The sequence below is a fragment of the Culex quinquefasciatus genome, chromosome 2, assembly GCF_015732765.1.
Source record: "Culex quinquefasciatus strain JHB chromosome 2, VPISU_Cqui_1.0_pri_paternal, whole genome shotgun sequence".
NCBI classification, from domain to species: Eukaryota; Metazoa; Arthropoda; class Insecta; order Diptera; family Culicidae; genus Culex; species Culex quinquefasciatus.
This window is the reverse complement of record NC_051862.1, coordinates 24663253-24678199: the sequence shown is the minus strand read 5'-3', so window position 1 is coordinate 24678199 and position 14947 is coordinate 24663253. Positions and strand designations below refer to the sequence as shown.

Here is a 14947-nt window from a genome sequence, read left to right as displayed (position 1 = left end):
ACATCGTTTACATACATTTAAGTAAGATCCGGCTTCAAAAAAGTACATAAATATCACTTAAGTGGTCATAACTCGAGACAAGGTTGCCAGATTTTCAATTATGTGGACTTGTGGAAAGGTCTCTTGATAACCTAACTAACGATGGGTCGGATGATGGTTCCGGACATCGTTTACATACATTTAAGTGAGATCCGGCTTCAAAAAAGTACATAAATATCACTTAAGTGGTCATAACTCGAGACAGGGTTGCCAGATCTTCAATGTTTTGGACTCGTTGGAAAGGTCTTTTAATTACCTAACCAAGGATGGGTCGGATAATGGATCCGGACATCGTTTACATGCATTTAAGTGAGATCCGGCTTCAAAAAAGTACATAAATATCACTTAAGTGGTCATAACTCGAGACAGGGTTGCCAGATCTTCGATGTTGTGGACTCGTTGGAAAGGTCTCTTGATTACCTAACCAACGATGGGTCGGATGATGGTTCCGGACATCGTTTACATGCATTTAAGTGAGATCCGGCTTCAAAAAAGTACATAAATATCACTTAAGTGGTCATAACTCGAGACAGGGTTGTCAGATCTTCAATGTTGTGGACTCGTTGGAAAGGTCTCTCGATTACCTAACTAACGATGGGTCGGGTGATGGATCCGAACATCGTTTACATGCATATAATTGAGATCCGGATATATGTGAAAACACATTTTTATACATAACTTTTGAACTAGTTATCGAAACTTCAAACAATTCAATAGCGATGTATGGGACCCTAAACCAAGTCGAATGCAACTGGTTCGATCAAAATCGGTTCATCCAGTGCTGAGAAAACTTGGCAAGATTTTTGAACACATACATACATACACACACACACACATACACACACACAGACATTTGTTCAGTTTTCGATTCTGAGTCGATATGTTTACATGAAGGTGGGTCTTCGAGCTTTTAATAAAAAGTTCATTTTTACAGCAGGATTATAGCCTTACCTCAGTGAGGAAGGCAAAATACAATCTAAAATGTCATTTTGACACCGCGTTTTCAGCAATCCATGATCCACAGCTTCCCAACAAAATTCTAACCTAACCTTTCGTCCCCTCCTCCTCAACCCCTCGCCCACCCTCACTAGGCGGCGCAGCCGCCGCCGTCGTCTCCTCCTGATGCCCCACTAGTCGCTTCCGCTTCCGCAACGGCCGACTCCGCTCCACCCGGTCTTCCTCGTCCTCCTCCTTCGGCGGCTCTTCCTCACTTTCCATCTCAACCCTTTTGCCGCAACCGCTGCTGCCCCCACTCAGCCTAGTAATCCTAAACTTTGGCAACCGCTGCTCCGGACTGCGGTCCACTTCCGGTTCCGTCGCAGGTTCGTGTACCGGTTCCAGCGAGTAGCTTTGCTGGGGTGGTCGATTTTGCGGCACGGTGAAATCGAGCGGGGAGTCGCGCTCTTCGTGCTCCGGATCGCTGACGGAGTCGTCCTCGATGCGGGCGGGTTGTTCCGTCGTTGAAACGGGCGATTCACTGGTGGTGGGTTCCGGCTTGGCTTCCTCTTTGGGGGCGGTGGCTTTGAGGAAGTCGATGAGGGGGATGGGGATGGGGATTGGCAGGGGGAGTGGGATGACGATTGGGTAGGGGACGAGGATGGTTACAGGGGGAGCTGGGAAGCCCAGGAGCGGGGGTTGGTGCCGGTTCTGGGGGTTGTTTGGGTCCATGTTGGGCGGGGGTGGAGGAGGCATGGCTTGCGGGTTTGGCGGGGAACCGAACCGGAAGGCGGGGTTTAGCGGGAAGAATGGCGGTCGCATGGCGGGATTCGGTGGAAGCTGGAGAAATTGTGGCGGAATGTTGAGAGGAGGTGGTCGTGGAGTCGTTGGGGATTCCCGGGATTCGAACTTGGTTGGAGTTAGAGAGTGGGTGAGGTTTTGGAGAGAAATTCCGGCGCGGAGATCTTGGATGTTTGCACTTGTTACGGTGGCAGGCTTTGGCATGCTGCTGGCGGGCAAGTTGTTGTTCAGAACACTCGCGTTGTTGTTGTTGTTTGATGTAAGCTGACCATAGTCCACCTTGGCGGTTTTTCGATTGTGTAGCGTGTTTTGTTGAAGAGGTCGTAGACCTGGACGCCGCTTACGGGTAGATTTGATCACGGTCCTGGCGTTGACAGCTGCGCTCGGTTGAAGGTTCTTCGATAGGAGCTTCGAAGGATGGGCTACCGATATCATCGGCTTCTTGGCAGGAGGTGACTGCATTACTGGTGATGGTTCCGGCGAAGGTCGCATCGGTAAGGACGGAGCTGGCGAAACGGACTCGGAACGATCCGAAAGCGGTGAAGCCGATCGACTTTTGCAGTTCTTAAGCCAGAGATCGGGTGTGATGAGACTTCCTAAAAAAGGAAACAGAAGAAAGTCAATACAAATCAGAATCATCTTCAGTTTCTAACCTACCCGCCGACGTACTCTTCTCCTTCAGGTGCGGGTTCATGTCCAGATGGGCTTGCGTTTCGTTGCAAAAAATCTGCATCTTGTACTGGTTGAGACACTTATCCGAGCAGAACTGCAGCTGCGTCACCCCGTCCTGGAAGTCGACGTAGCTGACGGCGTGGCGCACGTGCCGGCACCAGTCGCACGTTTTGGCCCGCTTGAACGAGGCCCGCCGGCTCTGCGAGAAACACGACTCCGAACAGAAGATGGTGCCCTCGGTGGTGCCGGCGATGCAGCCGGTCTGGTTGGGTGGGACGCCCCGGCGGCACCAGCCGCAGATGGGTTCTGTGGAGGGAAGGAAAAACAATAGTTAAACAAGAGTCTTAAACTCTACTTAAATTCTATTAAAATTCTTAAATTCTTAAATTCCTAAATTCTTAAATTCTTAAATTCTTAAATTCTTAAATTCTTAAATTCTTAAATTCTTAAATTCTTAAATTCTTAAATTCTTAAATTCTTAAATTCTTAAATTCTTAAATTCTTAAATTCTTAAATTCTTAAATTCTTAAATTCTTAAATTCTTAAATTCTTAAATTCTTAAATTCTTAAATTCTTAAATTCTTAAATTCTTAAATTCTTAAATTCTTAAATTCTTAAATTCTTAAATTCTTAAATTCTTAAATTCTTAAATTCTTAAATTCTTAAATTCTTAAATTCTTAAATTCTTAAATTCTTAAATTCCTAAATTCTTAAATTCTTAAATTCTTAAATTCTTAAATTCTTAAATTCTTAAATTCTTAAATTCTTAAATTCTTAAATTCTTAAATTCTTAAATTCTTAAATTCTTAAATTCTTAAATTCTTAAATTCTTAAATTCTTAAATTCTTAAATTCTTAAATTCTTAAATTCTTAAATTCTTAAATTCTTAAATTCTTGAATTCTTAAATTCTTAAATTCTTAAATTCTTAAATTCTTAAATTCTTAAATTCTTAAATTCCTAAATTCTTAAATTCTTAAATTCTTAAATTCTTAAATTCTAAAATTATAAAATTCTAAAATTCTAAAATTCTAAAATTCTAAAATTCTTAAATTCTTAAATTCTTAAATTCTTAAATTCTTAAATTCTTAAATTCTTAAATTCTTAAATTCTTAAATTCTTAAATTCTTAAATTCTTAAATTCTTAAATTCTTAAATTCTTAAATTCTTAAATTCTTAAATTCTTAAATTCTTAAATTCTTAAATTCTTAAATTCTTAAATTCTTAAATTCTTAAATTCTTAAATTCTTAAATTCTTAAATTCTTAAATTCTTAAATTCTTAAATTCTTAAATTTTTAAATTCTTAAATTCTTAAATTCTTAAATTCTTAAATTCTTAAATTCTTAAATTCTTAAATTCTTAAATTCTTAAATTCTTAAATTCTCACATCCTTAAATTCTTCAATTCTTAAATTATTAAATCTTATCATTTATTTCCTACCATATTTGACTTTGGAATTGAAAATCATCCACAAAATATATCCCACCATTGTGGTGGGCTATAATTAACGAAAATTCCAGCTACATCTGCACTCCGTCAAATCTCAACCATCACACCGAGCGCTCATTAGTTTTTCACTCCAACAAATCCAAACCAAAAACAAGGCGTCCGCGCTCACCTCGTCCAAATTACTTTTCCACGAGGTCTATTCCCCTCTTATTGCGCTGGAGGCTCAAGTTACACTCAATCATCAGTATCGGAATCTCGCAGCAAAACGACTGCTCGACCGTTCGATTCCAGGCCCAAAACTGCACGTAATGAGCGAAAACCTAACCTAACCAGCGCGCACGATGCATTCGTTGCAATCCCTCCGGTGCAGAATTTTCAAATAATCCGAATTTGTTATCGTAATGAGAACGTTCACGTTCATCATCAAAAGCAGCCAAAAACCGCGGCTCGTTAGTTGTTGGCATGAGCTCGACGAGAGGAGTTTGAGCTTCGCGCGCGACGCCATTATGGCACCACGGCGCTATAAAAAGCGTGACGCCAGCTGTCAAAAAACGCTGCCATAATGGATGCTCACAGAGACGGTGTGGTCCCGTGAGGGATACAATTTCGCGATTTTAATGATCCGAACGTTGGTCACGTTCGATTTCCGGGGCCTAACGAGTGCTGGTGGTGGCGGTGGTCAGTGATTTGCAAACGAAACCTGCTCCCTCGTGAGTCGTTCCGAGAGCCGTGTCCGAACATCAGCAGGCCCGTCGTCTGATGATTATCAATTAAAATAATGTGAAAATTGATCCGCTTGAGAACGGATCGGATTCCCGAAAGGTTTCGTCTTGCGTTTTCTTCAAACATGGAAGGTGTCCGAAAAAGAGACGACGACGACGGTCGTGTGCATGCTCGTTATGGCAATTGTAGAGCCATTATGGGGCTAGGAGAAGTGACACACTACACACGCTTCGACACATGGAGGAATGTGCGTCGTAGTCGTCGTTTCTCCTCGCAAAGACCAGATGATAAGATGCAAGGAAAAGCAGTCTTCGAGCTTCAAAGCAAGACCCTCGGAGGTCACTGAAAAAGGCGCCCCCCATTAGATGAGGAACGACGCCATACTTGACGTGGAACGCGTACGGGTATGAGTTTCACAGTTTAGGTTTCAACTTTGTTATGAGAAAAATGGAGAATAAGTCACTCATTAGTTTTGTTTTAAAAATACATTGCTTTCAAGTATTTCCAAGCATGTTAAGAAAATGTTGAAAAAAAAATAATACTTTAATATCGTTGCTTTTAACAAATATTTATTTCAAGAAATAATGAAGATTGGCTCTTATTTGCTCTTATGACATTTTACCGTCATTCCGATCACCTTCCCTGACTGCATTCAAAGGATTGCTGTCAGCCACGGCACAGCACCGCCCGAGCAGGAAAGAGAGAGAGAGAACCGATATAAATATCGGTTTTGTTGATGATGAATGCTGCTGAGTTACTCGAAAAACATTTATTATTGTTTAGATTACCATTTTTACTTAAAACGATTTATAAAAAAATAATGCAAAATATACCTTGTAAGACATATCTTGAGAAAAACTTACTTAAAATGCAAATTCAAATTAAAACACTTTAAAAGTCTCTTTTCGGAATCGGAGTCGGCACACTCTCCAAATCATCATAATCATCGGATTCGTTCGATTTTCAATGCTTTCACTAAGAATGTATTTTTTGAAAATATAGTAAGTTAAATACTTAAAACATTTCTTAAAATGCCGTATTTCTCGAAAGTACTTAAACTTTCATAGAGGGGAAAAAACGACGATATACGAAATTATGTGAAAATTTCAGTGGCTAACAAAAAATGATAGTGAAAATTCATCGAAAATTCCGCTTCCTTTGCGTATTTTGAAAATTTTAATATTTTCGCAAAATACCATATTTTTCGAAAATTTTAAAAATTTCTATATGTGAAATATAGGTATCAATTAAAGCGAAATTTGTTATGTATTTTCACATTATAAGAGTTTTTTTGAAAATACAAAAATTTCACAAAATACCATTTTTTTTAAAGTATTCAAAATTTTTATGATTTGCAATATGGGTTTGATACCCAAAAAAGCGAAATTAGATGTGCATTTTCAGTTTTTTTTTATTTTTTTTATGAAACACTCAAATTTTCACAAAATTTTGTATGTTTTGAAAATACTCAAATTTTCAATATTCGCAAAGGAAGCGGAATTTTGAATGCATTTTCACTGTCACTTTTTGTATATCATTGAAATTTTCACAAGTAAGTTTTGGAAAATATTCAGATTTCTATAATTTGCAATATGTATGGGTACCAAACAAAGCACTTTGCAATGAAGCATACAAAAATTTAATGTATGTTTGAAGCATGAAAAATTTCGCTTCATACGATAACCATAATACCAATTTAGAAAATTTTAGTATTTTCTAAAAAATACAACGTTTTGTCAAAATTTTAGTATTTATAAAAAAACTCTAATAAAGTGAAAAAAGCATGCAAAATTTCGCTTTGCTTAAAACTTTTCAAAAATTGAGTACTTTCGAAAAAAAATATGGTATTTTGTGAAAATTTGGTATTAAAAAACTGTTATGAAGTAAAAAGCATAAAAAATAACATTGTTTGATAACAACCCTATTGAAAATTTTGAAAATTTTAGTATTTTCTAATCTAATCTAATCAAACCCTAAAAATTTTTAGTATTTTCGAAAAAAAATACAGTATTAAAAAAAACTCTTATGAAGTGAAGAAGCATACAAAATTACGCTTCATTTGACACCTATATTGCAAATTTTGAAAATTTGAGTATTTTCGAAAAAATACGGTATTTCGTGAAAATTATTGTATTTGTAAAAAAAAACTCTAATGAAGTGAAAAAGCATACCAAATTTTGCTTTATTTAACACCCATATTACAATTTTTTGAAAATTTTAGTACCGTCATCAGGGGTGAGATTGGGTCTTGGGGGTGAGATTGGGTCAAACAAAAATGCCGAAATTTGTATGACAAAATCTCACCCCAGATAACAATATCGTTATCGTTAGACGATAATGTTATCGATTAACAACCTTGGTACTATAACATCTGGGAATGGTGACCAATAAGGCCAATGCAAATATTTTTTAAGGTTGTTGTTCCTCGGCTCGGCTCGGGGTCGAAGGGGGGACAAACAAAAATGTAAAAATTGGATTAACAAGCCATAATTTCAATATTTGACAAAAAAATTGTTTCAAAATACATTGCACTAGTTCTGTCGTTTTGCAATCATTAGTTTTCAAAAAATGTAAAATTTGACGTTTATAAAACAATTTGCGAAAAAAAACTTCGAAACATTGAAAATTTTCAAAAAATTTAAAGATTTTTTTATTAACGTAAACATGCTTAAAATGATTCTAAACATTGGGGAATGCATTTTGAATTCATTTCAGCTAATTGTACTTAAATTTCCATTGGAATTTCCATTGGTTCCATTAATTTCTCCGGACGATTTTGAAGCGGGGTGACAAAAACTTTTAAAAATATTTGTTCCAGCCTAATATCAAAAAAAAATAAGCGGTTTTATATTAGTAACCGGAGAAATTTTAATCAGAATTGAATTTTTCATTCTGGCCTCCAATATCACATAAGAGCAATTCCAGCTCAAATCAGGAATTTTTCTGGTACTTATGTACCTGACCATCTCCGATTTCAATGAAACTTTGTAGACATGTTATCCTAGACCTATATAAGACATTTTTGTGTATATGGAGCCAATAGTACTCGAAAACAACATTTGAGAAGGGTGTATGGTATTTAAATATTTTTGTACTGTGCAATTTAAAAATTACTGTATCTCGAAGCCGTTGCGTCGTATCAAAAAGTGGTCAAAAACAAACTTGTAGGAAATTGGACGAGCTTTCTGAAAAAATACACTGAAACAAAAATACACGCCACTTATATGAGATTTTTTGATTTTTAAGTCTAAAACTTAAATTTAATGGTGATGTCACGATTTTTTTTCGTTCAAAATTTTTGAGGAAATAGCCTAAGATGTTACCAAAAGACTGACGAAAAATGCAGGATGGTATGTCTCTCCTAAAAAAAAAATACAAAAATCATTTACTAAAACTGTTTTTTTGAAAAGTGGTCTAAACGTCGAAATTTTCAAAAACCGGTAGTGGGAATCGATTCCTCAGACAATTTTACATAAAAGTCTCCATATTGACCATTGTCCTATGTCCAATTCTTGGGAAGATACAGCGGTTTTAAAAATAAAAATGTTGAAAAATTGGTTTTTTGGTGGTTTTTGGCAATTTCTATATGACAGACTTGGTTTTTCAGTCTGGTAAATATTTTTACCGGAAAGCTCGTCCAATTTCCCATAAGTTTGTCTTTGACAGCATTTGGATGTAAGGACTTACAGATATAAGCTTAATTACATTACTAATAACTGAAAAGAGATTATTTTTTTCAGTGTGGTAGAAACCTGGATAGTAAATTAGCTTAGATAAACTTATGGGAAATTGGACGAGCTTTCCGGTAAAAATATTTACCAGACTGAAAAACAAGTCTGTCATATAAAAATTGCCAAAAACCACCATAAAACCCATTTTTTCAACATTTTTTTATTTTTAAAACCGCTGTATCTTCCCAAGAATTGGACATAGTATGTAAAATTGTCTGGGGAATCGATTCCCACTACCGGTTTTTGAAAATTTCGACGTTTAGACCACTTTTCAAAAAAAAACAGTTTTTGTATTTTTTTAGGAGAGACATACCATCCTGCAATTTTCGTCAGTCTTTTGGTAACATCTTAGGCTATTTCCACAAAAATTTTGAACGAAAAAAAATCGTGTCATCACCATTAAATTTAAGTTTTAGACTTAAAAATCAAAAAATCTCATAAGTGGCGTGTATTTTTGTTTCAGTGTATTTTTTTCAGAAAGCTCGTCCAATTTCCTACAAGTTTGTTTTTGACCACTTTTTGATACGACGCAACGGCTTCGAGATACAGTAATTTTTAAATTGCACAGTACAAAAATATTTAAATACCATACACCCTTCTCAAATGTTGTTTTCGAGTACTATTGGCTCCATATACACAAAAATGTCTTATATAGGTCTAGGATAACATGTCTACAAAGTTTCATTGAAATCGGAGAGGGTCGGGTACAAAAGTACCAGAAACATTCCTGATTTGAGCTGGAATTGCTCATAATAAAAATTTGTGAACTGACTATATCTTGCCAACTGTAGGTCCATATTTCAATGTTCAATTTTCAAAAAAATATGAAATTTCGTAATCTACTTATTTCTGATTTTCGAACAAAATTTTAATTTTTCGACATATTTGTAGAAAGTTATGAAACTTTACCGAATGCTTACGTTAAACAACATTGATAAAAGTCAATAAAATTGCAAAGTTATTTGAATCCTCCCATCAACTGGAACCCAACCTTCAAACTTAATGCTTCACTCTCAACCCATTCCCCCAGAATTTGAGCTTCCCACGCTCATCCAACAACCTTCCCCGCGTACAAAAAAAGCTAAAGTTTCACAAATGACTCGCTCGCTGCCGCGTAACCCAAAACTCACCCTGCTTTTCGAGCATCTTCACCAGCATCGGACTCTTGGAGCTTTCCCGGGAGCTGTCCTTTTCCGAGGTGGAACTTTCCCCTGCCCCTTGGCCATGTTCCCGCTCCCGTTGCTGCTCGTGTAAGTTGACTCCGTTGCGAGTCTCCGCCGTGGCTGTACTACTGCTATTATTAATATTACTACTGCTGTTGCTTCCCGGTGAAACTAGGACACCAGCAGCCTTGGACGGAACCGTTGCCACCGGTGGTGAAACTACACCTGATGCTGCCACGGCTGCAATGCTATCACTATCGCCGGAATTATGCTGCTGCTGCTGATGTTGCAACATATTGAATTGCCTGGACGGCTTGTGCTGTTGAGGCTTGTTATTGTGCTTGGATTTCAGCGTGATTGTACTACTGCCACTGCTATTGGACTCCTTGTGACGGGGATGGTGGGTGCTGTCCGCGGCCGGCGCAGCAGCTGCTGTTGATGAAGACGAAGCGATATCGATACGATCCACGCTGTCACCGTAGCCGTACCAGCCAAGGATGTCGTTCATGGCCGTTTCGGCAAAGTCCTGGAAGGGGGAGAAGGAGAAGGAATTGCAATTGTTATTTAAGTACTTTATTATAATACAAAATAAATATAAAATATTCAGCTGAAAAGATTGAAAATTACTAAGTTGAGCAAATCTACACCAAAGCAAGAAATGGTCTTCATTGAGGGACTTCCCTATGGCCAAAGAAGCCGTTTTGTGTCATTAGTTCGCCCATACAAGTCTGCATACAACTTTTGCAGCTGTCCATACAAAAATGGTATATTCGAAAATCAGTATCTTTCGAAGGAATTTTCTGATCGGTTTGGTGTCTTAGACAAAGTTGTAGGTATTGATAAGGACTATTCAGAAAACTAATTACTAATAATTAAACTAAATTTTTCACAAAAAAATCAATTTTCTTAAAATCCATATTTTTTATATTTTTGAAATTTTCTGATATGTTTTAGAGGACAAAACTTTTGAGCTATAGAAAAGATTAAACCACCGAAAAATATGGAAGAATAGAAATTTAGCTCATTTTTTTCTTCAGTCTTTAATGTAAAATCAAATTTGCAATTAAAAAGTACTTTACCCTAGACTTTCGCGTTTTCGAGATATAGCCACTTAAAGTTTAATTTTAAACTGAATTTTAATTTTAAAAAAGTAGTGAAAATATTTCTTGAGAAATTTTCATATAAAATTGCCGAAAAGACAGTGAAGATTGGACTTTTGGTTGCTGAAATAAAGAAAATGAAAGAAATAAGAAAATTTAAGTTTTTCAAGTCCAATCAACCTAGAACTAATGGTCCTATTTTAAAGGTTAAAATATGAAAAAAAAATAATTTTATTTTTAAAATTTCGGGATCAACTCTAACATTTTTTAAGAGCGTTATATTGAATATTTGACCTTTTTGATTTTTTTTGTTTTTTATTAAAAATCTTGAAAAAAATTGCGAAATTCTAGAAAACTACTTACCTGTTAAAAAGCTGTGTTCCGAATTTTTGGTTGTTGAATTTGATTCTAACACGAAAAAAAATGCAATTGGTCGATACGTCATTTGAAAGATCATTTGAAAGCCTTGAAATGAAATTAGGTAATCGAAAAAATATGTTTAATCATCGATTTTCTAACAGATTTTACGAATTTGCTCGATTTGTAAACTGTTCCGAACATGAGGGATGGCTGTGCTATATTTAACTCTTCAAATTTGATTTGGATGGCTAAATATGTTTAGTCGGTTTGCTAAGATTTTAAAAATTATTTTTTGGTTTCGGCAAATTTGTTATAGTTGAAAAAAATGTGAGGAAACATACTTTTACTCTATGTTTATTCAGTTAAAACCAAAAAACAAAAAGTTCTTAACTACCATTTTCATCACTGTCTTAGAAAAAAATGTATTGAAAAATCTTTATTAAAACTTTTGAAAATATAGTTTCTGTTTGACAGATTCCATTTTTTCCAAATATGATTTTGATTATTAATACAAGAATACTCAAGAGCATCATATTTTCAAAATTTCCGTTATCTAAAGTACCATTGTTGAGCCTGGAATTTACGTGATCTTTAATTTATTTGAAACTATCCAAAAAAATTATAAAATATTTAAAAAATCAAAAAAACTATGCAAAATTCAGAACATATAAAAAAAAGTTTTCTAGAACCAGTTTGATAAAGATTTTTTTTTGTTTAAGCTTATCCTATTGAAATATAACAAAATTTTCAATGTCAAGTTGAAAGATTCAAAAAAATAAATCCCAGCGCTCCCCGCTACTGGCTTGCAAACTCAACCTGGTCGAACGAATCATCTCTGCGGTACTCTAAACGCAGTAGGCCTGGCCGCTTAGCGGTATGGCCTATCTACAACAGGGTGTCCACTCAAGTCGGGAAATCGGGAAAGTCGGGAAAAAGTCGCCAAAATCCGCAAAAAATCGGGAAAAAGTCGGGAATTTGTGATTTTTTGTCAAAAAGTCGGGAAAAGTCGGGAATTCTGAGCATACTTGTTTGAAAATTATTTTTTAAACTTTTGAACAATTTTCAAATTGAAGTCACTCATTTCTGCTTTAGTAACTTTCTTTAAATTTAAGGTTCTTTTGACTATTTCAATATATTTGAGTATGGAAAAGCTGTTTAAGACGTTCAAAATCTTAATGAATATTGGGGTCTTTGACACAGATTTTCAAAATAATTTTCTACGAATCAAATGATCGCTATTATTGTTTGTTCATTAAACCAGAGGTAAAGTCAATGATAAACTAATATAAAAATAAAGCCTTATAGATTCTATTTAATTTTGTCACATAAATTGAATATTTGAAAACAGATTCCAAATTGAATGTGGCAATGTTTTTTTTGTAAATATTATTAATTGTTTAACTAAATTCATTGAGTAATTTCAAATATGTTTTTTTTTCCAAATGTTGCCCTTGAAGTTTTTGTATGAGTATGGCTATATTACCTACCATAGATAAAGCTTGATTTTCAGTTTTCGGAAAACTTAATTATCGCATATAATCCAAAATTGAAAAAAAAAAATTACTTTTTTAAAACACAAACACATAAGATTTTGAAATTGCAAAAAAAAATCAAGAAATTTTGAGTTATTTAAAAATTGTTTAAAAAATAGTCTTATCAAACATTTTGCTTAAAAAAAAGTGGGAAAACATACAATCATATCAAACTGAATTTTCATTGAAAAAAGAAACAGTTAAATACTGACCACTAGATAAATTATCACTGATTAGAAAATTCAATATCAAAAATGACAAAATTAAAAAGGGAACTTGGCAAAAACATTTTTTACGAATTCCTTGACATTTTTTTAAATCCTTTGAATGAATAATAACAGCAATTATGTTTGAATCAGTCTTTGATTTAAAATGATGATGAAGTTTTAAAAAAATAGGATCGAGATCTTAAGTTCAGTTATTTTTAACTTTTTGTCATTTCCAGTTGAAACGAAGTATCAAAAACTATACGTTTGCCAATTTAAAAAATAACATGGAAGTTTTGAGTATTGTTGAACTTTCGATTATTTTTTCAAAGACTAATTGTTTGTGTTTCTACTCTGAATCATAAGGCTGGTACAAATATTTTTAAAAGTTTTTGTCACCCCCCTTCAAAATTGGCCCGAAAAATCAGGGGGAAAAAAAATATTTTTACAATAAACTTCAAAATTTCAATGAAAATTCAAGTGCAACCAGCTGAAATCAAATTAAAATACATTCTTCTGCGTTTTAAATCATTTTTAGCATGTTTGGGTTTATTAAAAAATCTTAAGATTTTTTGAAAATTTTCGATGCAAAATCTTTTTTTTTTCGATACAATTTTTGTTTTTGTCAGATCTTAGATTTTTTGAAAACTAATGCTTGCAAAACAACTGAACAAGTGTAAAATGCATTTTAAAACACATTTTTCATTTAAATGTGTAGACTATGGCTTGTTATTTAAATTTTTATATTTTTTTCTTTTTTTGCCCCCTTGACCTCGGCCAGGGCCGAGGGACAAAAACTTTTTTAAATATTTGCATCGGCCTAATAATGAAATTAAATTTTTTGAAGTTTTTTTTATTTGTTGTTTAATTTCTATAATTACAAAAATGCCTATATTTGGGTTTTTTTTTAAATTCATTGAGAATTTTTTTCGGTTATATTGACTTTTTTATAGAAAGTTTTTTGTTTGAAATCATTCTTTAGATAACAAATGCCTATTATTTGAGCATTCTGGAAAAGTCTGGAAAAAGTCGGGAATTTGAAAATGGAATTTGAGTGGTCACCCTGCTACAATCACTTTACTTAGAACATTGCACCTAGCTTAGGAATTTGAATGGATGGAAAAGAATCTGATCTTCTACAATGGAAACGTAATCAAATTAGAAACTTGACGTATGGTGTGGAAAATTTCAAAATCTACGGTAAGTTGACGTTTCTATATCAAAGGTAAACAAACGTATATAAGCCCAGCAAGTTTCTAAGTTTATTGTAGATGACGGCCGTAAGTTGCATAGTAATTTTTCTATTTTACTATACATAACTATTCTAAGCTAAGTGATTGTAGATAGGCCAATAGTGACCCCATTATTTTTGCCCGTACAAGTACAACACCAGGGTGGCAACTCAAGTCGGGTTAAACCCACGAAAGAAAAGCAATGTTGATAATTAAAACAAAACTTTCCCTAATACTTGAACTTTGAGTTAATTTAATACAGAATAATTAACTTAATAGGAAAATGTGTTCGGTCATAAATCCGATTGCATTTCACTTTAATTGATATTTTATTCGCGAAACGCTTCATGGAGTCTGTTTTCACGTTCTGATGGTTTTGAGAATATCGGAAAACAATCATGTTGTGATTGAGCTTTGGGGAATTTTGAAAGTACAGTCCAGACTCGATTAACCGAAGTTTCGATTATCCGAAGTTCGATTATCGGAAGGTTTGTGTAATAGGACTTCGGATAATCGAATCACGAAAAACAAAATCTCGTTTTATTTTTTTCTTGTTTCAAAAATAAAATTCGAGTTCTGCGACCCCATTTTAGTCATATTTTGAATAGTTGATTGCCTTATTAATAATAAAAAAAAGCATTTTTTCAATATTTCGTCACCGCCATATAAGCCGCCATCTTGAATATAAATTTTTCAAATCACTTTAGCGTAGTTTAGGAGCCGTACCTAAGCTCGACAATCAAAAATTAGACAAGGAAATGTTTTTTCGTGATTCGATTATCCGAAGTGAAATTTGAACTTGACCCACGACTGAAACCCGTTGAAATCGGTCATCTCAACCAGCAGCAAGACAAAAAAACATTTTAGGACTGAGATTTTGCAGCACGACTTTGTTTCAATCTTATAAATTGAAAAACGAAATTTAATAAATTAATTATGAAATAACAATTAATACAGAAATAAACCAAAATCCCATAAATCAGCCTCATCTAGTTGGTTAGCAC

The 14947-nt window shown here is 34.6% G+C and overlaps 1 protein-coding gene across 2 annotated transcripts in view; it reads right to left on the bottom strand.

The window, feature by feature from the left end:
* Positions 1-978: 978 nt before the first annotated feature.
* Positions 979-14947, bottom strand: part of LOC6035906 (sine oculis-binding protein homolog B) — a 95702-nt gene continuing 81733 nt past the window's right edge. For both annotated transcript variants that reach the window (XM_038252644.1, XM_038252645.1), the window contains exons 3-5: positions 9481-10039; positions 2434-2754; positions 979-2372 (exon numbers count right to left, since the gene is read on the bottom strand). In XM_038252644.1, coding sequence (XP_038108572.1) covers positions 1084-2372; positions 2434-2754; positions 9481-10039 — 2169 coding nt within the window. In that variant the 3' untranslated portion in view covers positions 979-1083. The remainder of the gene's footprint in view (positions 2373-2433; positions 2755-9480; positions 10040-14947) is intronic.